Genomic DNA, 24,963 nt, shown 5'->3' with positions numbered 1-24,963 from the left:
AGGAGTTGACACTATAACTTTGCTGTGTTTTTGCTATGAAAGATTCGTGAAAACTTTACTGTAGACTGCGCTCTAGACAACATAATTCTTAAAACAACTGTTTACTTTGAAAATTGAACGTAAACAGTAAAGTTTTAAGAAAACTCTATGAACTTTTAGTCGAGTCTATACACAAAGTCATCAGCTTATAGGTACTAATAATACATTTGTAAAAAAAATACTGAACAACGAAAATAGGTAGTTTTAAAGAATTCATCATTTTATAGCTAGATTCTTCCGAAACACTTAAAGCTCCAAAATCTATAGGTATTCCTCAGTATAAGGTGCACACGACGTTTTTTTTTTCAAGTTGTTTAAGCTTATATAGTACGGTCAACAAGAGGTTAATTCATGAGATTTCACAACGAAACCCAAAACCATTTTAGAACTCCATCCAACATCGTAAACGGCACAAACTCGGTAGAAAATATGCAGTAAATATGTTCTATCGGCATGCACTTGAGTGCAGTAATATTCCGCTCAGCTTATGACGTGGCTCTGCCAATTTGCCGACCGGCTACAGTGAGTAACGAGCCGCTAGTACTTGTAAGAGGTTAACTTTAAAAGGGATTGAAGTAGGTACATATTCTATTGGAAGTGTAGGTGCTAGAATTGTCGAATTCGTTTTATATGAATAAATTGGTCAACTAGGACAGCTTTTTGTGAAGAAACTATTCGTTATACGGTTTGCTTACGGGTGGTAACTTTGCCTCATAACCTCAAAACGAATGTCCTTAGTCTTGATTAATAAAATTCCTATCCTAAATACCTTTATGTATTATGTAGGTGGTAACTAGAATATGGAGTCCATGTTTGGTAGTTAAGTATCAAATATAAGAAATTATGAGAACTCATTATCTTAATCATACTTTGCAGGAAACAACACTCAAATAAATCGGCAAAAATAGTGACAAATTATGACTCACAAGCAACACAAAAATTATGAGTAGGAGATGGCTATTTCGGTAATAAGAATCCATAGTAATGGATTAAAGTTTTCCTCAGTCGACCGTGTCTCACGATTTTTCGCATCCATTTTTTGTAATTTCTCAAGCTTTGGCTATTTGCATACTTATTTAAATCGCTTCAGCAGTTTTGGCGTGTATTCGAGACAGACAGAATTACTAGGAATTAATAATATTAATTTTAATATACAATATTAACAAGGCGCTCTGCGTAGTTCTGATGTCTTAGTCTGCATAAGCTATAGTTCCAGCAAGTACCTAATTCTCAGTAACAGTGAAGTTTACACTGGAAGCGGCTTCTGCTGAACTAAGACGCTCATGTTTGGTTCTAATATTGTAAGAACTTTAATATTTTGATTATGTTAGAACACCGTGTTATTCCAAAAACTTGTTATAAACCTTAAGTTGATGTTTTGACTTACAATAATTAAATGATGTACCTGACAAAATATTTCCACAACCTTTTAGAATTGCGTTGTTGGAATATGAAATTCAACACCAACGTGAAATTAGGTTATTTCGAATGCACTATTTGTACTGGAAGTAAAATACTGCAAATCGTTGCTAATTAACTAAGTACATAAAACAAGGATGTTTGATCATATTTGACAATGTTAGATGGAAAGGAAATGAGAAGTAAATATTTCATATCACTTGAACTTAATTTCTGTTTTTACCCAATCTACCTACCTACATCGTAGATGGAATGATGATTTTCCTTCCGGCTATCAATTTACTTGAATTTTCGGAAATCATTTGAAATATGTAACCTTCCATAAGTGTTAGAAGAAGTTGAAAATGTATCTTGAAGATGACACTTATCGAAAATACTCTAAGCTGTGTATATTTCCATATGAAACAAATATCTCACATAATTTGCTCCAACCAATTTTGTTTACTTCATACACATTAACTTAATTCGTATTCAACCAACGGAATGTTTCGTCAAAACAATTTTTCTTACTATAATCCTGTGACAAACACACGTACACGTCACACGGAATATACGTAGGAAAACGAGCGAGAAATACATACATGTTTTATTGTATTTGTGAGCAAACTTCATTTGGTATAACCACTCGAAGATATACGATGGAGTCGTAAAAGATATCAACATATCACGCTTGCCACGTTACTATGAGATGGTGTAGGCAGGAAAGTCTGATAGCGTCTTTTTCAGACTAATATAAATAGAAAAGTTTGGCTGTGTGATTTGTTTCTCTTTGATACAGTAAATACTGCATAGATTTTGATGAAATTTACTATATCTCATCATCATCTCTGGAGCCTTTTCCCAACTATATTGGGGTCGGCTTCCAGTCTTATATTATATGACTATATCTACAATATACATCGGAATAATACAAACATGTAATCATTTTCAGTAATCGGATAACAAACAAAATATATACATATCGTATTAGTTTCATCAGGAAGCCAGTGAAACCGCTGAAGGAAACGTGTAAGTTATGCGTCTAAATTATGTTTTACCCGCGTGCGAGAAGTAGGTCCTTCAGGGTTATATCAACTTCAACTACAATATCAGTCTGAAACCTTAAACAACGACTTCTTTTAGAAATTTCATCATGTGATTTACCTTCTAAATTACGGTACATCATAAAAAGAACCAAACTAATATTTGCATCATACGGCTGGCTATATTCGCACGTACGTCGCTCCATGTCAAGCTAGCGAGTAATGTAATGAACCGGCAGAATTCACCCCTTATCTTGTTTTCCACTTAGGAGCATACGTGGTTACGTGAAATGTATGGTTTTGTGTTTTGGCGAGCATGCTGGATTAATGTTTGATGTAAGACTGGGTTGAGCATATATGAGCGTCAGGAGTTCGATGATGTTTTGTGATTGGGAATCAAAATAGCTGGATTTTTGGTGTACTAGATGAAATAAGATATAAGAAAAATAAACATGTAGAATTGTTTAATTCTAGACTTAAATTGAACTATAGCTGTGACTGGCGAGTAATTTTTATCGACTTCCCAAAAACGAGAAGTCTCTGAAATTGTATATTTGTATGTTCTTTTTTCTACCTGAACACAAGTTATCACTATCTTATTTAGACCAAAAACAACGGTTTTTGTCAGAAAAACTGTTAGCCCGTATGTTTTCCTTCACTAGAGTAGCGCAAAAATAATGTGATAGGTGAAAAATAAGGGATTCTATCCTCCTTAACCCTTGACGGGATAGAATGGGGATATACATCGTAACTCGGAAAATGTAACTGCATTTTTTAGGGCAACGCACATAAAAAAAAGATTTGTATTTCAGAAAGCATAGTTTTTATCTTGGCCTACAAATCATAGGTATTACTTAGGACACCCCAATTTTGAAGTTACCATCAATTGTGAAGGTAATTTTCTAGTTTCACTGCAACGTCAGACAATCAACATACCTTATAATATAGCTCAGAACATGTTGCAGGTATATTCACGTTAGCTCATGAATTCTTGGAACTTCTGTTGCATTTACATCAGCTTGTTTCAAAATTCTGAGTAATACCGCTTTTAGTTGAGTGACAATATTTAATAGTAAATATCTATCTGAGATTTTGCAAGATTTCCAGAACCTTATTCTAGGAGGTAATCCATTCTTTAATATTATAAATGCAAAGATATAATCTGTCTATCGCTCTTACTAAAACTGTTAAGCCGATTTAAATGCAATTTAGTTCACAAATTATATAAAGCTTGAGCCAGAACACAGGGTGCATTTTATCCGTTTGCGAGGAGTAGTTCTCTCGAGACGCTGGTAATAGCTAGTATCACTATAAACAGATAATTCAATCATAGACAAACACCGCCTACATCCCTTAAATCTATACATATAATAAATCTGTAGAAAAGTAATTTTTGTACATTGAAGAAATTGACAAAAAAAATAGCCAGCATGTTAAAGGATAACTAACAGAACCCATTTCCATCATTTTTGTCATTTTTGTCTGTTTGTCTGTTTGTCTGTTTGTCTGTTTATCTGTTTATCTGTTTGTTCGTTCGGGATTCACGTAAAATCTACGAATTCATTGCAGACAATGCTTATATACAAAAATTCTACGTAACTTGGGGTATTACTTAGTTTTTGTTTCATCGAAATCGATTCACTCTATCAAAAGATTTGATTAATTTTGTGAATTCAAGATGTAAAAGGCTCAAAAGTGTTCGCAAAGGACAAGTCTATTGGGCAAAGCCAGATGACTAAGCTGAAACGGGAGGATGGCAGCATAGCGTCGACCAAGGCAGAGGTTTTAGGCGAGATTGAGAGGTTCTATGGACAGTTATACACTTCGGTCGCAAAGCCCGTCAACAGCTTGGCAGGAGATCCAAGAGCCAAGCTGTCCCGACATTATACCGAAGATATCCCGGACATCAGTCTGTACGAGATTAGGATGGCCCTGAAGCAGCTTAAGAACAACAAGGCGCCGGGTGAGGACGGAATCACTTCAGAGCTTCTGAGAGCGGGTGGAACACCGGTACTTAAAGTCCTCCAGAAGCTCTTTAACTCCGTCCTGTCCGAGGGCAAAACGCCTGAAGCATGGAGCAGGGGTGGGGTGGTGTTGTTCTTCAAAAAAGGTGACAACTGCCTGTTGAAGAACTACAGACCCATCACACTTCTAAGCCATGTTTATAAGCTGTTTTCAAGGGTTATCACGAACCGTCTCGAACACAGGCTTGATGACTTCCAGCCTCCCGAACAAGCCGGTTTCCGAAGAGGCTTTAGTACCATAGACCACATCCATACGCTGCGGCAAGTTATACAGAAGACCGAGGAGTATAACTTGCCATTATGCTTAGCGTTTGTGGACTATGAGAAAGCCTTCGATTCGGTGGAAACATGGGCGGTACTTGAGTCACTCCAGCGATGCCATATTGACTATCGGTACATCGAGGTGTTGAAGTGTTTGTATAATAACGCCACCATGTCGGTCCGAGTACAGGAGCATAGCACGAAGCCGATTCCATTGAGAAGAGGCGTAAGACAGGGGGACGTTATCTCCCCGAAACTGTTTACCGCCGCAATGGAAGACGCCTTCAAGCTCCTGGAATGGCAAGGACTTGGCATCAACATCAACGGCGAATACATCACTCACCTTCGGTTTGCCGACGACATCGTAGTCATGGCAAAGTCGATGGAGGAACTCAGTATGATGCTCGAGGGCCTCGACCGAGTTTCACAACGGTGGGCCTGAAAATGAACATGGACAAGACGAAAATTATGTCAAATGTCCATGTTCAGCCCACCAGTCTCTGTTGGAAGCTCGGTACTCGAAGTTGTTGACTCATATATCTACCTAGGACAAGTAGTCCAATTAGGTAGGTCCAACTTCGAGAAAGAGGTCAACCGCCGAATCCAACTCGGCTGGGCAGCGTTCGGGAAACTACGCAATGTCTTTTCGTCCGACATACCTCAGTGTCTCAAGACGAAAGTCTTCAACCAATGTGTGTTACCAGTGATGACTTACGGCACCGAAACGTGGTCTCTCACTATCGGCCTCATCTCAAAGCTCAAAGTCGCTCAACGAGCTATGGAGAGGGCTATGCTCGGTGTTTCTCTACGTGATCGAATCCGAAACGAGGAGATCCGTAGACGAACCAAAGTGACCGATATAGCCCACCGGATTAGCAAGTTGAAGTGGCAATGGGCAGGCCATATTGCTCGCAGAGCAGATGGCAGATGGGGCCGAAAAGTGCTGGAGTGGAGACCACGGACTAGCAAGCGCAGCGTAGGACGTCCACCAACGAGGTGGACAGACGACCTTATAAAGGTCGCCGGAAGACGCTGGATGCAGGTCGCTTCCAACAGGTATCTGTGGAGATCAAAGGGGGAGGCCTATGTTCAGCAGTGGACGTCCTATGGCTGAGATGATGATGATGATGAAGATGTAAAATATTACGACACGCAACCTGTTTGTCAAAACTGTACATTTGAATGTTGTACTTATATTAGTTGATCGGCCTATTATTAACCTTTACACAGAAAATCACACCTTCATAAGTAACTTCGGAAGAAAAAAAAATGTAAATTTTGTTTAGCCAAGGATAAAGTAGCTCCATCTGTGGTAATCTGTGTTAAATAAAATACATAAAATTTGTCAAAGGAGCGAGGTGGTAAATGACAATAAATTACCATACATTCTTTATAGAGGATTATTATTCCAACAGATGGAGTTGTGTATTTTCCGTAATTCGCCATATTTTAACACGTAGTGTAATTTTTCGATAGACATTTCAATAGTGTTTGTCAGTTTGCCGTGCCACATCAAAATCCAATTATAATTATTACCTTGATGAAAGGAAAATTAATAGTTCTCAGCCAAATTTAAAACGGTGCCATCTAAATTATTTTTTGAACATTATGTCAAAAATTATGACTTTAGTATAACAATTAATTATCATTTAAAGTTACAGATGGAGTTCATATCAGGATTTTTTCATAAACATAGTTTAGCTTATCTTCCACTAATGTGGTGGCCTTAATACAAATTACTTTGAGTGAGTAGTATTAAGTAGACTTTAATTATTTTTTCTGATGCAAAATATGTAAACTTAATCCTAGAAGAAAGGAGGATCTGTCTCTTGCAAGCGCTGCTAAGCGTGAGGTAGGTAGGTAATGTAGGATTCTGTAGCTTTAAGGACAAGCCCAGATACAAAGTGCAGATAAGAAATGGGAGCTTTCTCGATTTAATACCATACACACGTAAAATGCTTTATGCGTCTGAAAACGTACAAATTGCGCGTCGCATACCAGAGACATGCTTGCTTTCAACTTCTGATCGCAAATACACTGGTCACGATTACGAACAGTCTCAGTAAGACCCGAGCCAAGTCTAAAAAAACACCTTTTATATAAAACTACGTTTGATGTCATTCAACCACAAAGACAGAATTGTTTTCTGTTGCAAATCCTATCCTAATCCAGCATGCATTGCAGGTGTGCATTGCACAAAATCCAATGGTATCCTATTCGAGAAGTCAAAAGAGTCGACCTACCAACGTCAGCTTCTGCGCTAAGCAAGTGTTCTTAATAGTACCATCAGAATTACATTCATCGTTGAATGAGGTGAATAAATTTTCAGAAACCACAATAACAGTAGGAGCCAAAGCGTATTATCGCTTCATAGAGCTCTGATGGGCCCCAGGTGACCAAGTCAGGTCTGATTTGTTCGTTCATCAGATCTTTGAAAGTGTTTCGGTGGATACTTACTGTCGTCCTGTTTACGTGTGACACAAAATATGGTATATAAACGTCCTCCGCAAGAGCGAAATTTTCCCGGTGTGCGGTAGTGACGCACAGTATACAACACTTATGTTTCTTTTGATTTGCTGGCTCCACCAAGAAATGACAAATTGCGAACGTACATTTTGAAAATCTTGGCAAAACTGCAGGTTTCAAGTATGTACGAACACATGAAGTGGACTCGCACAGATACGTACATTTTGCCTATTCGTGAACTAATGCAAACATTTCGGTGGAGTCCCGGCTTAGGCCACCACATTAGGCGTGCGCGATCCTCGGGCGTGTGAGTAGCGCGGGCGCCGCGCGTGCGTCGCGAGCGCGTTGCGTGAGCGTCGCGTTTTGCTTCCCTGCGGCATTTGTAGCGCGCTCGCGGCGCGCACGCGCCGCTCTCCTTGACGTTTAACTGCTAAGGCGTTTAGCGGGCGGCGGGGATAGCGGGCGAAGGGGTAAGAACGCAATTCGAGCGCCGCGTGCTCGCCGCGAGCGCGTCGCTTGCACTCTTCACACATGCCGCAGGGCAGCAAAACGCGACGTTCATGCAGCGTGCTCGCGACGCCCGCGCTACTCACACGCCCGAGGATCGCGCACGCCTAATGTGGGGTCAGCCTTACCATAGTGAGTAAGTGCACAAAAAATCCCCGTCATACAAGTGTTTCTCCCCAGTAATGAAACTATCCTACCCTATGCGCCTGCTGATGATGATGACTCATTTTATCATCCATCCAGCTATTCCCCAACTATGTTGGTGTTGCCTTCCAGTCACCGAATCTGTTTGAGTACCAATATTTTGCTTGGAGCGACTACCTATCTACCTATCTTCAATCCAGTGTCACTACACAAGACGATATCCATCGTGAAACTGACAGACTTTCTGGCTTCTGATTAGTCGCAGCAGCTGCAGAAAATGTACAAATGACAGCTTTGTCAGACTCAAAGCATATAGACATAGATTATAACTGTTTCCTGTGAAAATTACTTACGCACCATACGTAATAATTTTCCAAATTGGCTGACTAGATCCAGAGATATTCACAACGTCACAAACTTTACTTCTTTTGTATAGATAAATGGTCACATCCACAACACAACCTTGATCAATGAATCTATGCGACTGCTAAGTGCTAATCCTAATTATACTGTCACGTGAAAGAATGCACCTACGGGATAAGTAGTATTTTGACTATTGTATATTGCCCACGCAGACGAAGTTGCGGGCAACAGCTAGTTAATACATAACCAAACAAAACAATCCTCTCATTAAATCTTGCCTAAGTTCAAACACAGGAGTAATTCTACTAAGCCTAGTAAATCTCAGTCGAGCGGTATTACCGGCTGAATACATGTTCGTCAAAGTCAGCGCTTTAGTTCTCCTGCATGCTGTCCGAGTTACTGATGAGCACATTCATTTGAGGTGAGGCTGCAGCTTTTGTCGGAGTAGCTTTAAGTGGAGTTAGTGATGGTGCAGTTTTTATGGGAGATGACTTTTAGGAAGGTATATATAAAGGTTTTTAGGATTGGTCACTCTTTGGGTGTGTTTGTCACTTTAATTGTATGAAAAGAATTATAATAATACGTACTGCTATTTTGTTTTGGTATCCTTAAGACAGGACCTCTTAAACTGGTCTGAACAGAGATTGCTAGCGACATCATCGATACGAGATTGCAATTTGCTGAAGTGCTTGCAAAGAAATACAATAACTTTAGCATCACGCATCGCCAATCCATTACAATCACAACTAATAGATGAAAAAGCTTGCGGCAATAACACAAAAGGCCTTAATACCAATTGGCTTACATTCTGCAAAGGAAAAATCCAAATGAACTTGACAAATTCTATACAATGTGAAGCAATTGTCGCCTTCATTCACTCGGCAACTCAATATGTTAGACTGTGGTGATATTGTGCCTACAAATCACCGTCGCGGCAGGTGAATTTAATCAAAAGCGGCACAGATTGCCAGCCACAGTCTAATTTACGATCTCCTAATAGACTGCTTGGGGATACTACTATGGGTGAAAAGATGGGATGTAAGTGACTTTTGTGTGAGAGTTTTGTGAGAGAGATCTGCTAGGATTATTTTCTGGAAATGCCTGTTACTCAATTTGAACTTAGATTTTTATGTAAAATTACTCATTCTTATTTCTTATATTTTTCTAATGGCCGTCAACGCCTTCTGTTTTAAGGGTGGTCTCGGCCACTTTCAGGCGATCTGTCGTTTTATGGAAAACGATTATTACATAAAGAAGGATGAAAGAGGTTGACTTCTTATCAGATGCAGCTGAATACCAGTGTTTTACATAGAGCGTCTGCCTACGTCACCTTCTCCACCCATTTTCCGATGCCCCTTGGTAACACTTGTGTTGAGACTTTCTGGCTACTGACTTATAACGGTATCTCACTAGACAAATATACTTCTTTTTTGACAATCGTAGTAGTGGTTCCATCTCTGGTGATTAACCCAGGACTTGATCAGATCGGAGTTGGCGAGTGATGCTCATCTAGTGCTGGCTATATTTATACACAGTCTTTGTCGAAGCTGATTGAAGACTTAACGAGGCATTTGCGCTTTGATTTAGTTGGGATAGGCGGTTATAGAAGGACTTAGATCCCATTGAAAACGGTGTGATTTTTTGGGAATGAAATTAGAGGTATTATGAATTTGAAAATTAAGTTCAGTATTTTTATATTTACCAGAACGAAATAATGAAAACTGGTTGTTCTCAGTGGTTTAGTCGCGTCCAGAGAAAACTGCTTGCCGCATTAGGATTAAAAGTAGCCTTCGTTTAACAGACGTGTCATCTAGATTACTGTAAGTTTCTGGAAAATCTGTTTTGCAGCTTTTGCGTGAAGGAGTAAGACATCCACACATCCAAACATATATTTTGTGATATTAGTGCAATTTTAATAAGGGTGATTTGAAGTAATGGAAATAGATTTGAAAAGGATAAAATTATGTAGGTTCATTTCCAACAATATAAAAAGTGATATTTAGAAACACATTGAAAGGAGTGTCGCTTATAAATACAATATACGTTTAATTTAAACTAACGTCTTTCTAGTATGCGATAACTTTATTGTATAATCATGATTTTTGAATTTTTACTTTAGTAGTTAATAAATGAAAAGAAAAAACAAATGAAATCGCTAATGCCATTAACATCAAAGACGTATGGATTTAATGAGGTTACAAGTTAATGTAGACGAGTCCCCCATTATTTAAATTAGGGGACTTTAGCTAAATATACGGGTATCCGTGTCGACTGCAGGCAAAGTCGGGGTCCCTTAATCATACCCGGTAATAAGATATGTGTATGGTAATAATATACCCTATATTCTTTGGGGAAAATACCATGTTTATGGGGGAAAGTTACGGTTTTTTTTTTGTTTTTTCTAATGTAGTAAAAATGGATAGTTTCATCAAATATTATCACAATCGACTGTCATACTTATGTAAACCATATAAAATGAAGTAATAATATGGTCCCCCATTTTTTCGTAGTGAATAACCACAGTGAATCTGTGAATTTAATGGAGCATGACAGAGCGAAACCGAATGATAACTCTTTGCTAAGTTTTTCCTAAATTATTTTTAACTTTAAACACGTTATACTATATCAGCGAACCTATCAAATTAAATATTCATAGCATGTCCAAAAATTCAATAAAAACAAAGTATTTTTGACAACTTTCAGAATTACAATTGAAAAAGTTCTTTAGTTTAGCTTCAATAAATGTTTTTATCGAACTTAAAGTAGCGTAGGTAGACGTGTACTTAACCTAACCATCTGTTTAATATAACTTTTTGAATAAAACCAAAAAAAGAATATAAGAATAATTCAACCTTTGCAAGTTTTATTTTATTGGAATTTTATTGTACTTGGCCATCTTCAGTGTTATTAAGGAAATAAAAGCTTGTAAATCAATACCAATTTTTTAGGTACATGTATTCTATTTTCCCGTCTTTAAATTCGTAAAAATTAAGCCTATGTTACTCGGGAAGAGTATAGCTTTTCTACACTCAAAGATTTTTTTAAATCGGTTCAGTGGTTTTGGAGCATTTACAACACAGACAAATAAAAATAAAATAAAATATTTTTTATTATATTAGCATTGATGTAAATACTCATAGAAAAAAGGGATATTATTTGTAACGTGTGTGATATACATTTGTAACGTGTAATTTGTAAGAGTATATGTAAGAGACATATAGATGGATTAGACAATAATAAAATGTATATTAAACTTTTTTCTAATACCACCACTTGCACTCAAATGCCCTTCCAGAGTCTCCCAAGCTGTCCAAAGTCTAATCACATCTAATATACATCAGTGGAACTTATACTAAGTGATTGACCCTCGCTCCCGAAGCCATCAGGCTAATCAATCAGCTTCCAGCCCTCTCTTGTATGTCATTAAACATTTACTCTTATTGTTCGGTATTTGTGATTCTTCTGTTTGGCTGATAAGATTTGGCGAAACAAAAGTTTTGGGCTTCTTTTGTTTATTTTTTGGATGGCTGGTGGTGTTATTAATGTGGACATATTGTTTTGTGTGTTAGGATAATATAACATTGTAGTGAGTCGACCAGTTGGCAATTTTTGGATTACAATCATTGTTTTCAGTCGTTTTGATACCGGCTAAATACTTGATCTTTGTAATGTTTGTAATTACTACCATTTATCTTTACATTGACTTATGGACCCAAAAAACTTCGACTAAAATGCATTGTTCAAGAACTTTAAAGTTTGATTTTGATAGTAATTTTATTAGAATGGGGAGACGTAAAGAATAATTAATTCAGATCATGTATTTTATTCTGATACGAAATCTACGGGCATTTTAACAACTGAAGAAACTGCCAATGATTTTGAGCCTATTTTAAGTATCTTAGTACTTACAATCCTACATATTTGAAGCTTCAATACCGACATCAAAAGACATACACGTATCTGTATACATACGTATGTATGTATGTGCGTCCATCTTGGAAAACCGCTGGTGCGGTTACATGGCACTTACGTCTAATGGCGGGCCTACACTTGCGGTTATCAAATAGACGGCTTAATGCTTTTGTAAAATGTCACAGCAATTGGTTCGCATGATTTTTTCTTTTTATCTGGGTGCGCGAAGTAGGTCGCAAGATTCTCAAGGGCCTAGTATTTATGTTTTTTTCTTCAAACCCATAAGCCATATTGTTTTCTTTTCTTTATCTATTTCTTTATAAATCATTAAATAAGTTATGAAATAAGAAGGTAACGCTTCAGATTGGTGCAGTTTTAAAAAATCTCTTTAAGAATCATGTTACACATACCATCTCAGTAGTCTTTTTGAAACATGTAATGGTTTGCGCGAAAAATGCTCTGTAAACAAAATGTTAAAGTATCTAGCATCTACCTACATGTTTAATGCCTCCTATTTCCTTGGCTACGTGTAACATAACTGCCCAATTTATCACAGGTAGGTACAAATGGCGGAGAAAATTCTGTGCGGTAACGGTCATATTTATTACAAAATATGTAGAACGACAATTTTTTAGTCCTTGCGAAGGTCGAAAGCTTACTGTCTAAAACCTTTAAGGATTATAATAAACGTTATAGAGGTATATGAAAACGTGTGTATGTTACGCCTTGACGCAAGAACGGCTGAACCGATTTTGATGAAAGCGCAGAATTAGACGTCATCTTAAAAAAGTTTTTTTTTCTACAAGCAAATTCCTGTTGTCTTCACGCGAAATCGGCCACACCGATTCACGTGAAATTTTTCATAGTGTTAGACGGTACCTTGAGTTCTTGTTTTCTGGGTATTGAAAGTAATTTTCTCAGGATGCAGACAAGGTCGCGGGTAAACGCTAGTATATAATATTTACATATTTGTATAATAGCAAGCCTCATACAGATCAAACTAAAGACAGTTTGTCAAACTTACAAACAAACTTGAAATACGTTTATCCCGAAGGCAGTATTATATCAGAAGTTGTTTGTTCATCTCATCTCGTGGGATTACCTGTTGAAGCTGAGAGAACTATTCAATTTGTCACCTAATAGAAATGTTCTAGAATTTTCTATGAATTCGTTTTTGTTTTTCACGTGTTGAATGCCAAAAAAATATATATCAGATTACTTATAATACATATGCAATGCACGTACTTAGGGCATGCGTGCCCTCTGATCGTTGCCCTCGAAAAGCTTTTTTTTTTGGTTTCAAATGCAATCATTGCAATATGAACATATTGCTCGGCTGAGATAAAGTATTATTATGCTTTGATGAAAAAGTAGCTCTTTAATGCAGTGTTTGATGTGTTGTGTGTGAACATTTTAAATTAAATTAGCAATTTTTTTACTTTATCTTATTCATACACTCCACTGCAAAATAAACGGGCAAGTTAACCCAATAATAAAAATGGCCATAAAGCAAATTCAACATATAAATCTTGCCAAGAAAACTGATAAAGACGCACAATTTCCGCAGGCACTCACGGGCCAAGTTTTTAATATTCACAAGTCAGGAACGGACGGTATGCTTTGAAAAATGTTCCATTAAACTTTTCAATATGACATAAATGCACTTTCCGTATATTTGTTTGGAACTTGCTGCGCGTTGCGGCTTTACTCGCGTCTTGAAGAGCTCTGAACATTCATTTAAAGATTGCTACTGGTTTATTTTCAGAGTGAAATATATGTATTTAATTGCACGTTAAGAGTTGGTCTTTTTCGCGGTTCCTGATGTATTCATTTTCAAAATATACGACGAATTGAGTACCCACTCATTTTCTCGAAGCCGAAAATTTACCTATACCTGCCATTAGGATATGTCGTTCAGGTAACAACTAAAAATATGTAGAAAAAAAACAGCTACGGAAAAGCTGCTAAATATTTTTCCATTCATTGATTTGGACTCTCAGACCTCCCATTTTTGTATAACCATTATGAATACTATTTTCATAAAGTACAGACACACACAAAGGTATAGGTACATAAACCTAGATATTCTCAGCACATACATACAACAAAGCACCGCAATCATAATGAACGTGAATTTTATAACAAAGAGTAACTAATTAGCAGCGATTTCCAGCATTTCTCTTACAGTACAAATAGTGCATACGAAATGACCTAATTTCATAGTTTGTGCTGCGTGTAATGTAATACTCGTTTCCATCTAGCGCTTTTGAATTTCATGTTTGAAAAGGGGCTGGTTATTTTGGCACGGCAATGTATTTAGCACAATATATGAACAGATTTTAATAATATGAAAAAATTTGCGCTAAAATTTTAAAGCTAAAAGTAATTCTAGATTCTGGAACTATTGAACCGGGTCAGAGTTTTCTCAAATTCGCTTGATGACCTTGAAACCGTCGTAGGCCTTTTATGTACCAGGGCCGCGGCAACTCTCTCGAACAATTCCGCAGCCCTGGCAGGCCTTGGCCCTGCTGGGCACCGCTGGGGTTGCTGACATCTCTTCAAACACACTTATAACAAAGACTAGCTTAGCTAGCGATCAATGTTGCAATTGGGGACAGCAGAAAAAGTTAAAGATCTGTTATAAGTACATAAAGATTAAAAGACGCACTGCAAACTTTAAGTCGGCCGACGAATGACGAACATAAATCGGGAGACGAAGAAGTGCACATTACAACAATCAGATGTAGGAGCGGGATCATTCCGACTAAAATTTTGATTGGCTTCACAATTACCTTCGAAATAATCTGTCTACCAACCTTCAGAACTATCGGCCGACAGTTTAATCTACAGTATATGGATTTAAAAAGGAAATAAATTCTATTCTATTCTATTCTAAGATTAACTGAGTACGTGACCAATCCAACATCATTATTACGCAAGCAACTACTAATTCCCTAATTTATTCTGTAAGTCTTGATTCTATTAACTTTTTGAAGTATCCAAAGCAAAAACACGGCTCAATCTCCAAGGGATTTTGGTAGCAATCTTACTTTTAATACACTGGATAAAGAATATCTTCAAAAAACATGTTAAGCTTACTGATTGGATGTATTAAATTTCGCTTTTTGTGAATTTGTGAAGGCAGAAAATGGAGAGACAGAAGTTTTGGCATTTTAATGTAATCATTACTTTGTTTTTATACCTATTTTATTATTTGGTTAGGCTCAGCATGTCTTCTTCTTCCATACCTTACTATCACAATCCATCCATCTTCTATCCATCTTTTTCTATGGTCGTCATCTTCCTCTGTATGTATCCATCCACATTCATGCTCAGAACCTTCCTCATAACATGATTGAGGATCAAAATGAGATCCATGCCATTGAGATTTTCTATGTAACGTCGAAATGTTAATATTTTTGTCTGCAATCAAAGTAAACATTAAAAAGATTTAAGTGTAAGCTGTCTTTCATGGCATAATAAGTATCTTTAACAAGAAATTGATGTAGCTCTTTATGTATATCACGCTCTTTGAGGCGCAAAATATGAGGCCCAATTTAGGGATACAAAACTTAACACAGAGTAATTTTGATTGGTATCTGTAAACTAAGAACGCGAGTCAGTTTCAAAGTATTGAGAAACGTAATTTATGTATGTTATATAATTTTAGTAACCTTAAGGTTCCATGAAAATATTAAAATAACTAGGTAGGTAGGTATATTAGAACTAAACATAAGAGCGTCTTAGTTCAGCAGAAGCCGCTTCCAGTGTAATATGTTTATACCTGTTACTAACTGAAACTTCAGTTGCTGAGAATTACTTGCTGGAACTATAGCTTATACAGACTAAGACGTCTGAACTAGCTGCTAGTAGCATTAATAATATTCTATGTAATACAAGGTATGTAAAGTAATTAATATGAAGATATACATATACATATCATACCTACCTTAGATAAGTCTACGCTTCGGAAGCTTATTAGGGCTCTCGCGCTAGCAGATTTTGTCGCTTATAAACGCACTTTTTATACTCGACTCATTCTATGAGACAAAAATTCTGTCGCTCTGTTTCAGCACTTTTCAGGGTTCATCGTTTGTTTGTACTGGTAGTTGTCAACTGTTTATTTTTCGTAATAACACGACACCCTTATGATCCAAGCTTTGTTGCACAGAAAAGCCGATCGGAAAATCCGCTAGTGCGATAGCGCTATAAAGATAAAACATTACAAACCTAAAGTCATTATCAAATAAAGTGAAAGAAAACAGTATCATCTAATAATTTAGATTTACGATTACAACACAAATGATTTATGTCCGAAAAATATTTCACTTCCCAGTGATACGAACGTAATCGACTGTAATCAGATTTCCCATTTCACTGTTTTAATAAAGAACTTTGTAATAATCTTTTTTAATCTCCATTTGGATAGTGATCAATTATTTAATTACCTACATAATACTCTCAAATATTCTTAAAAAGTAAAAAATAAAATTACTGTTTTAGGAACAAAGAAAAAGCGTTAATTGAGACTACGGGCTTAATCAAAGTAACTCTATTATTCAGCGATTCAGTAATAGAGAAGAGAAAAAGAAGAGAAACTTAATTAACTTAAAATAAACTTAGGACTCAAGGAATTTTGATAAAGAAAATAATAAAGTCACTTCCACAAAAATTTCATCAAAAATTTTCTTAGAAGAAAATCGTTTCTGATATTCTTCTAGAAAAAAAAATCTTCATTATTTATCCAATTAAGTCAATTACTTGGGATGGATTCATCAATCATATTCTGTAGTTAGAAACTGAAATTACTTTGAGGAAAGTTGGAGAACAATTTGGCTTATTTTGTTAACCCGTTGTAAGAGATAAGCTAAGTTTCGATAACCCTGTATACGGAAGATTAATTTGATGTCATAATATAACCCTTGTTATGTTTATGACAGTCACGATTGATTTCACTTTGACATAGTCTCAAGTACAGGAAAGTTAGGGATTGAATTTGCTTTTTTTTGTTGTGTGATCAAAAGGCCGATTTTGATTGGAATAGTCATACGGACTCTAGTTTTCTTTTTTTGTAAGGTACATTGCTTCAGCCAGCGGGTTTAACCGCGTCTCGGGAGACCTACTCCGCGCACCTGGATGAAATGTAGGCCTTTCTCGATAAATGGGACTAATAGATTTTTTCATATGAATCCATAGTTCGTGAGATCAAAAATAGATTAATCATGAGAAGGTGTAATTTAATCCAAAAACTTCCATCTGTTTTCACTAAAAAGCAAGTCAAAAGTGAAGTATATCCCAGCAACATTTAAATAAATACATGAAAAATAAACCGCATCTACACATTTCAATCTTCCTCATGAAATGCAATTCCGCAACCTTGAGTGAAGCCGGTCGCTTCTTATTAGCTCGCATGGAGTCGCATGTTCAAGGAATACGCTCAATTATAAACTAATCGAGTGCGCCTGAGCAAGGCTTGGTAATTGATTCATCTCGTTATATGAAAGGCCAAGGTTATTTATGGGTGTTCTGAAGGGAAGGATGGTAAATAAGTTATTTTATTTACTGCTAGAGTTATTTTAAAGTGAGTTGTGGTTGCTTTGGGAATATTGTTAGCTTTTGGAAATATTCTTGTTAGTTCGTCTGTTAGCTACTTGCGTAGATAAACTATTGTAAAAGCGAGATTCTACCTGTATGCGGCACTGTGATGCACAAAAATGTTTCTTCTGGTTATCTCGCTCTAGCAAGCACTTAAAAATTGGTGTGTAAACATACATAAAATCTCCGCAAAATTGCAACTTTTGTTTGCAAACATGCAAAGCTGTGAACATGCGCCGATGCGTAAAAAAATTGATAAATAATAGCAGGAATCTGAACAGCGGAACCGATTGAGATGAAAATTGACACAGCATTAAGTAGTAGGTACTGGAAATGGAAATAGTGTCTGTCGAGATGCGGGAGAATATGCGGGCTAAAATCTAGTGTTTTACACTCCGCTATCACTTTCTTCATTACATAACTACTGGATAGTTATCAAGTTTCAGTTTGTTATCAAAGCCGGAGTTGGACCAGTCTAGAAGTTCTGTAACCTAGTGCGAAGAACCTCAAACGGTTAACTTCTAAACTGACTTTAACATATAGTTAAGTGTTAGTTTACACGTTAAAGTTGAAACCTTATAAATGAGAAGTGGATGCAAAGGGTTAAGTACTATACTTACTTACCTCTATCGTGAGTATTTTATGTGTATGGCAAATTTAACCGCTAGAGGCGTTGTAACATTCGCCATGCAAAGAAAATGTATGAAACTGCATTCGCAAATGCGTAGTTGGTATCGAGTATTGACAATTACAATTCCATTAAACTCATGGTACAGTTACTATTATATCCTCAGCCTTTTTGCAGGGCGCAGGTATCTTTTCGTAAAGAGAAGGTATGAGTGTTAATCACCACTCTTGCTCGAAACGGATTGGTGATTTAGACTTAATTTTATTGAAATAATTCAGGTTTCCTTAAGACTAGTAACTAATTTTCTTTGTACTTTTAATAGTGTTCTAGATAAGTGCCTTCTTAAATATTTATTTAAATACCTAGTTGGAGATACTATATTATTCTAAGAGTCTGTGTAAACATATGAATAATTTCACACTATTACACTGAATAAACAAACTAGGTATGTAATATAATTGGATTTTGTTTGTCTGGTTTTGTATACATAAACAAGGTCAATCATACATAAACAGATAAATATTAATGTTCGTTGATATGTACTTAATAGCTGTTATAAGTGATTTCATATTATTTACTTGCTTATATATGGTAAAAAATGATGGCACATTATGTGTACCTATGTAAGAACATTTTCAATTGTTATATCGCTGATTTAACTAATGGGTGGCAAATATACTTCTGCTTATGTTTTGGTATCGTCATGGTTAAATGAAACGCACCCTTATTTATTTATCTACAACGTATCTACTTAAACCAGAGGGTATATAAATATTTATTGGCGCAACAACTCTCCAACTTACATAAATCTAAAAATGCCTCTATGATACAAACAATTTTCACTGTACCTACCTACAGTCAATATAAAACCAATAAACATGCACTACAAATAGATAATTAGTCGATACACATTTAAATGTCGCACTTGAACAACACGGCCAATTAGGCCTCCATACATACATACATACATACAGACACACAAACATACATATATAATTGTCAGTTTGTTTACACAGCGTGTGACTGGCAGTTAACGGCTATGTTAATTGCATTACGAATAGATCTGTCTACATGTTGTCAACGTGTTTGTTCGTCTGTAGTGGCTTTGTTTTAATTGGGCTAGACTGTATTTGGAACCTATAAAACAATTGATTGTTGGCACCTATGTATTGTTTAAACAAAACAACTGGTTGATCTTCACCAAAAGAATCTGCCTAGACTTTTCCCAACTATGGCTGAGATTTTGAATAAATGTTATTCATAAATGTTCACCCTCTCCGAGGATGGACCGTGACTAGAAGTTTTTTCACATTGAATAAAATCCATGGTGTGAGTGAGTCTGTATATTCGTAGAAAATACTTTGATCACAATTCAAGTAAAATTAAGAGTCAATGTTTCCATTGAATGATGCGGCAATATTGAATTCCATTGAATGATGCGGTATTTATTGCCGCAATATACAATGGCTTTCTGCTTTATACCAACAGTAGTATAAAGCGGAAAAAAATGTTTGAACGTGATAATGTCAGTTACTATAGGGCCGGAAAAATATTTCAGTGTTAGATGACCTATTTATCAAGAAAAGCTATGAAATGCTATTTATCCAGAACTACTACTTTTAAATAAACCTCTTACTATCCTAATTCAGGAACTGTATGCTTTCAAACGTTCACTATGAAACCCAAAATCCTTATTGTGTCTGTCATCATAATATTGTGACATGATTGATGCCTACTTTCGCAGAAAGTGGAATTTCATAAAAGGCTTTCGCCATAATGCGACAGTTAGAAGTCATTGGTGTATGAAAGATGATAAATAAAATCCTTTTAACATGACACAATTTTATTTAACGACGTGGTAGGATTAGGAAGATGTATAGCAGACATTTGTGTATGGTAATGACATCTAGTGAGTAAATGTGGTAGCATTAAAAGACTGTTATTACGCCATCTTTTGAATGTTGTATTAAACTCTTACGCTTCATTAAATGTAATAAAATTCATTTCGTGCCGTGTATCTATTCAGAAATTCACAATCATTCAGTCTGGAAGTTGATATTAATACTAATTCAGGATTTTAATTTAGATAATTCCCAGAAACGATTTAAAGATATTTCAATATTACCATGATTCTAGCAAACTGTTCTATATATCTCAAGATTTCAAATAAGATAAAAAATAAATACGTGCCAATTTACATTTTTATTAACTACCAACGCCATCTATTGCAGGCCCGGTCGAAACTACCAAAGAAACGGCGCCGCGTGCTACCAGTGGAACAGCCTAGAAGAAAACGCGACGCTAGCGCCTCCAACCGCCGTGTCAATGCGGTGAAACATCCCGTAGTACTGAAGGACTTGCCTCCGGGAGGGAATAAGTTTGGTACGTTGAGTTTTATTGTAATTTATTTTGCTGACAACAGATGGCGCTAGGAGTCCTCCTACGGGTACTTATCGTTTATGTATCAACTTTATGTTAAGTATTTTTTTTGACTGGGATGATAACATCTTATGAGGACTTGAAAAATGTGTGCCTAGTGCTGTAAAACCGTATAAGATAACTGGAGAGACATTCGCAATTCATTATTTTAGATATAATAGAAACACAAATTTCTTAAATTGTGTGTGTTAAAACGTCACTATTTGTTTTAATATATCGCCCTTTCTCTTTAGTAACATGCATGTATATACATTCCAGGTGTCAACGGAATGAACATGATCAGCCTCGCACTCCAGGGTCCAACGACAAATCTTCTTCGGCCACCAGCCACTGCCACCATGCCTCTTCAAGCAAGAGCACCCATTGGTAAAGCCCACATCATTGTTTTCCAACCATAGCTGATGCTAAAGAAACATCACAAAGCTTACTATCGCTTACGAACTAACCACGATGTTATATGACCAGAAAACCTCATTAGCATTTGAACCTAAGCATGCCTCATCATTAAATTTAAACCAACACCTAGCCCTAGTTGAATTGTTCATGCCTGATCCATAGATTTGACTACCAAAACCTGCCTTGTCATAAAATGCACTACAAGGTTATGCTATCCTCAATCGAGCAACCCAAGTTCCTTTGATTATAATAACTGCATAATCAAAGCCTAATCATTGTAGTAATGAAGTAATTCTCTATTTCCAGTCGAGAGTCCGGTAATCAACACGCAGTCGGGTGCCATATCGCTAGCGTCACTGCAACCACCTCTAATGACTGCCCCACCCCTGCAACCAAGACCTGCAACCACTGGCTCCTTAGACCTCATGCTGCCATTACAACCCAAGTTGCTACCAGGTTATAACCTCCAATCGTCATTCCTCTCCAACACCCTGTCAACAGTAAGACCACCAGACATAGAAAAGAAAGACGATCTATATAAACCCAGAATTGAAGTCATTGTAGAAAAAAGGGAAGCAGAAGACAGTGATGCTTTCGAAGATTCAAATAAAACAGACCAAGTTAATGGCTACAGTGAATCTAGCAATCATAATATATCCGAAGTAGTTGATAATGATAATGTGATTAAAGATGAAATTAATTCTAATCTAATAGACACTAACAGTATTGTGAATTCAAATGATAATGATGATAGTCCCAATAACAATTCTTATTAAATGTTAATTGTAAATGTTTCTAGCTGTGAAACCCCGTTAGATAAAAATGTCTCCCATTAGATTTTATGAATCTGTAATATAAAGAAATCTCTTTTCTTAGAATTTTCTAGTCAATATATTTGTGTCAAATCATGGTATATATAGGATAAGTCACTTGAAATATTTTTACTTATGGATGATGGGAGTGTAAAGGTGCTATGTGGAAGAAAATTTGAAAAGGTTAGAAAAATATGATTGCACTAAAATGTGTATTAAATGTATAGAAATAGCTTTCCCAGAAGAATGACTTTTGTTTTGATGTTATTTCCATTTTGCATGTAAACAAGCTGATACAATAGTTTCGCTAAAAACGATCTTTTAGTCAAACCAATGACCAAAACTAAAAATTTCTAGTTGATGTAGTTTACGTGTACGAACTGTGAAATATTTTGTATATATATTTTGTAAATGGAAGACATGACAGTGATCAATTTGTAAATAGACTACAGATTTCTTCCTTTTTTGCCAAATAAATATGTAACCTAATAAGTAAAATATGTATTATAGGAAATAATTGTTTTTCATCCATTGTTATTTTACTTGCTAAAAGCTTTTACAGTTACCAAGAAATTACTGTTCAAACAAGAATTTTATACAATGAATTCATTATGGTCCGATAAATTTTGTTCATATCAGAAATGTTCAACTTTCCTGTGCCAAATATACTATGTAATTATTTAAAACTGCCTGCAGTAAAACATAATTTACCACGTAAATATCTTCTTACAACATTTGAATCTGATTGTCATATTTGCCAACATTTTACCTTGCTACAAAAGCCAAAATTTTTAAAATGAAATGCCAAAATGGCTTGTTTTGAATCTCAGCTGTGCCAAACGGGAACGTTGTAGATAACTAGGTATATAATAAATTAGTATATAATTAATGATGGCTGTTTGAAGTTATACTAAGAAGTGGGGGTGTAAATTAGGATATTGTATATTCTTGACTACTTTGTCATTAAGAAAGAAGTTCACTGTGAGCTGAATTTGATGTTTTTATTATTGACCCGTATATGTATAAAGTAGACATTTTATGATCCTTCGTTTTTATTAGACCAGGTTATTGAGAGTATCTGTAGATTGTGGAATAAAAAAAAATGAAATGTTTTGGCAATTTTTTTTAGTTGTAATTATTATTTGCAGCAATTTTTGTTAACAAGCTTTAATGTGCAGGCCTAATTTGGTGATTTTCTTTGTCTTCTCAAACGCTTCAAACGCCTTTTCAAAAAGCAGTGTCTATGAAGTAGACTGCTGAGGCTACTGCATGAAACGAGAAATTACTTGCACTTGTTTTGCATAGTTATTCTAAGGTGCATAGTAGAAGTAAAATCAAAATTCAGCTCACAGTAAAAAACGATTTGTATAAAATTCCCTTAACATTGTTAGTATACCAAAATATTGTTTAGAACTAGACTATTTTTCTAATGTTATCGTTTTTTCAATTATTTTTATTGAAGATCAGTTTTAATTTGGCATTATTTTTTACATAATTTTAGAATTATAAAAAATAAAATCAATGTTAATATATAAAATTGTGATATTTATGAATATAAATTGAATATTTCAAAATGTTTTACAATTACTATCGACTTATTGAGCTATCTTTGCAGTTGTCATATTTAAACAAGTTCGCCAGATATTTAGGTCAGACTTTCAAATGTGTGAAATACAGTCACCTAAAGTTATACATATACATATATAAAAAAAAAAAACATATTTTTATTCGTAAATTCAAATTAATTCGTGATATGCCATTGACCTGAACAGATTGCTCGGTATATCTATAGAAGTATACTGGTAGTCAATTGAATATTTTGATAATTTTGGTAATGACACTGTCAATGAAAATATTTTATTGATTTAGATGCGTATTTTACTTATAAGAGCTGAATTTATTTTGTTTTGTCAAATTATACTATAGCATGAATATTTTCTAGTCATAAAAACACATTTCTTATCCACTTGCGCCAGACAAGATTCAAAAATTCTAACAATTTATCCAATTTAAAACTGATCGAGTAAAATTTTGTTTTCTGTGACCCATATTTTATTGTTTAAATAAAACGAAAATTGGAAGTATTTTTTGTATCATTTTTAATGTTGCCTATTGCTATTAGGTAAATATCTATCTGCGTGTCTCTGTTATTATTTACTAGAAAAAACATACCGAAAGCTTGAAAAAAAAATGGAGTCAGCGCCATCTAGAGCCAATTCAAATACCAAGTTACTGAACATTTGACTGGTTTTTGTATCAAATCTTGTATACAGCGCCATCTATTGCAAATTACAGGAACTTTATCACTGAACATCGTGTGGTACTTTAGTTTCGTTACTGCATTAAAGCGACACTTGGTGCCATCTATTTTATTCTTCTTCCTTCTCTGTTTCCAATTTTATTTGGGGTGGCGCAACATGTTTTCTCTTTCCACTTCTCTCTGTAACTTGTCATTTATGACGTCGCTATGGAGCCGTCTATTGTAAATAGTAGTTACTAACTTTGCGGTACCTCTACGTAAAAGTATAGCTACTCTTCTCATATTAATTTTTGACTTTTTAAATGTTAGCTTCTTGCGATGGGGGTTTTTTACCTACTGATAAGAAGTCGTCGAAATAATATGAGGGTTCAAGAAAGCCTTTTCTGTATTACCTAATCAAAATATAATACGTTTGTGTTCCTACGTACGAACCTAATGGGATCGGTACAATCTTTAAAAGCATAAGACTACTTTAATTACGAAACCTTTTTAATCACCAAAAGATGGACTAGTCAAAGGATTAGCCAAACCACTCAATTTGACGTAACCAACTACGATTAATTAACAGAACAATTAATCTGTAAACAAATCCTATTATATCGCGTAATCCTGAAGTTCCATCAGATTAGTTTTAATTACCTTGAAACAATTGTCACTGGCTCACCAGATTACTATG

General features: G+C 35.7%; 1 protein-coding gene across 1 annotated transcript in view; it reads left to right on the top strand.

The window, feature by feature from the left end:
• The window catches only part of LOC110376737 (potassium voltage-gated channel protein Shaw), a 204,222-nt gene extending 181,185 nt beyond the window's left edge, over nt 1–23,037 (top strand). The window contains exons 8-10 of the mRNA XM_049846126.2: nt 20,612–20,762; nt 21,078–21,185; nt 21,522–23,037. Of these exons, the coding sequence (XP_049702083.1) occupies nt 20,612–20,762; nt 21,078–21,185; nt 21,522–21,991 (729 nt within the window). The 3' untranslated portion in view covers nt 21,992–23,037. The remainder of the gene's footprint in view (nt 1–20,611; nt 20,763–21,077; nt 21,186–21,521) is intronic.
• Nucleotides 23,038–24,963: the final 1,926 nt, after the last annotated feature.

The sequence above is a fragment of the Helicoverpa armigera genome, chromosome 18 (assembly GCF_030705265.1).
Source record: "Helicoverpa armigera isolate CAAS_96S chromosome 18, ASM3070526v1, whole genome shotgun sequence".
In the NCBI taxonomy this organism is placed as follows: domain Eukaryota; kingdom Metazoa; phylum Arthropoda; class Insecta; order Lepidoptera; family Noctuidae; genus Helicoverpa; species Helicoverpa armigera.
Note: the sequence above shows the minus strand (reverse complement) of the source record. Positions and strands in the feature narration are given on the sequence as shown.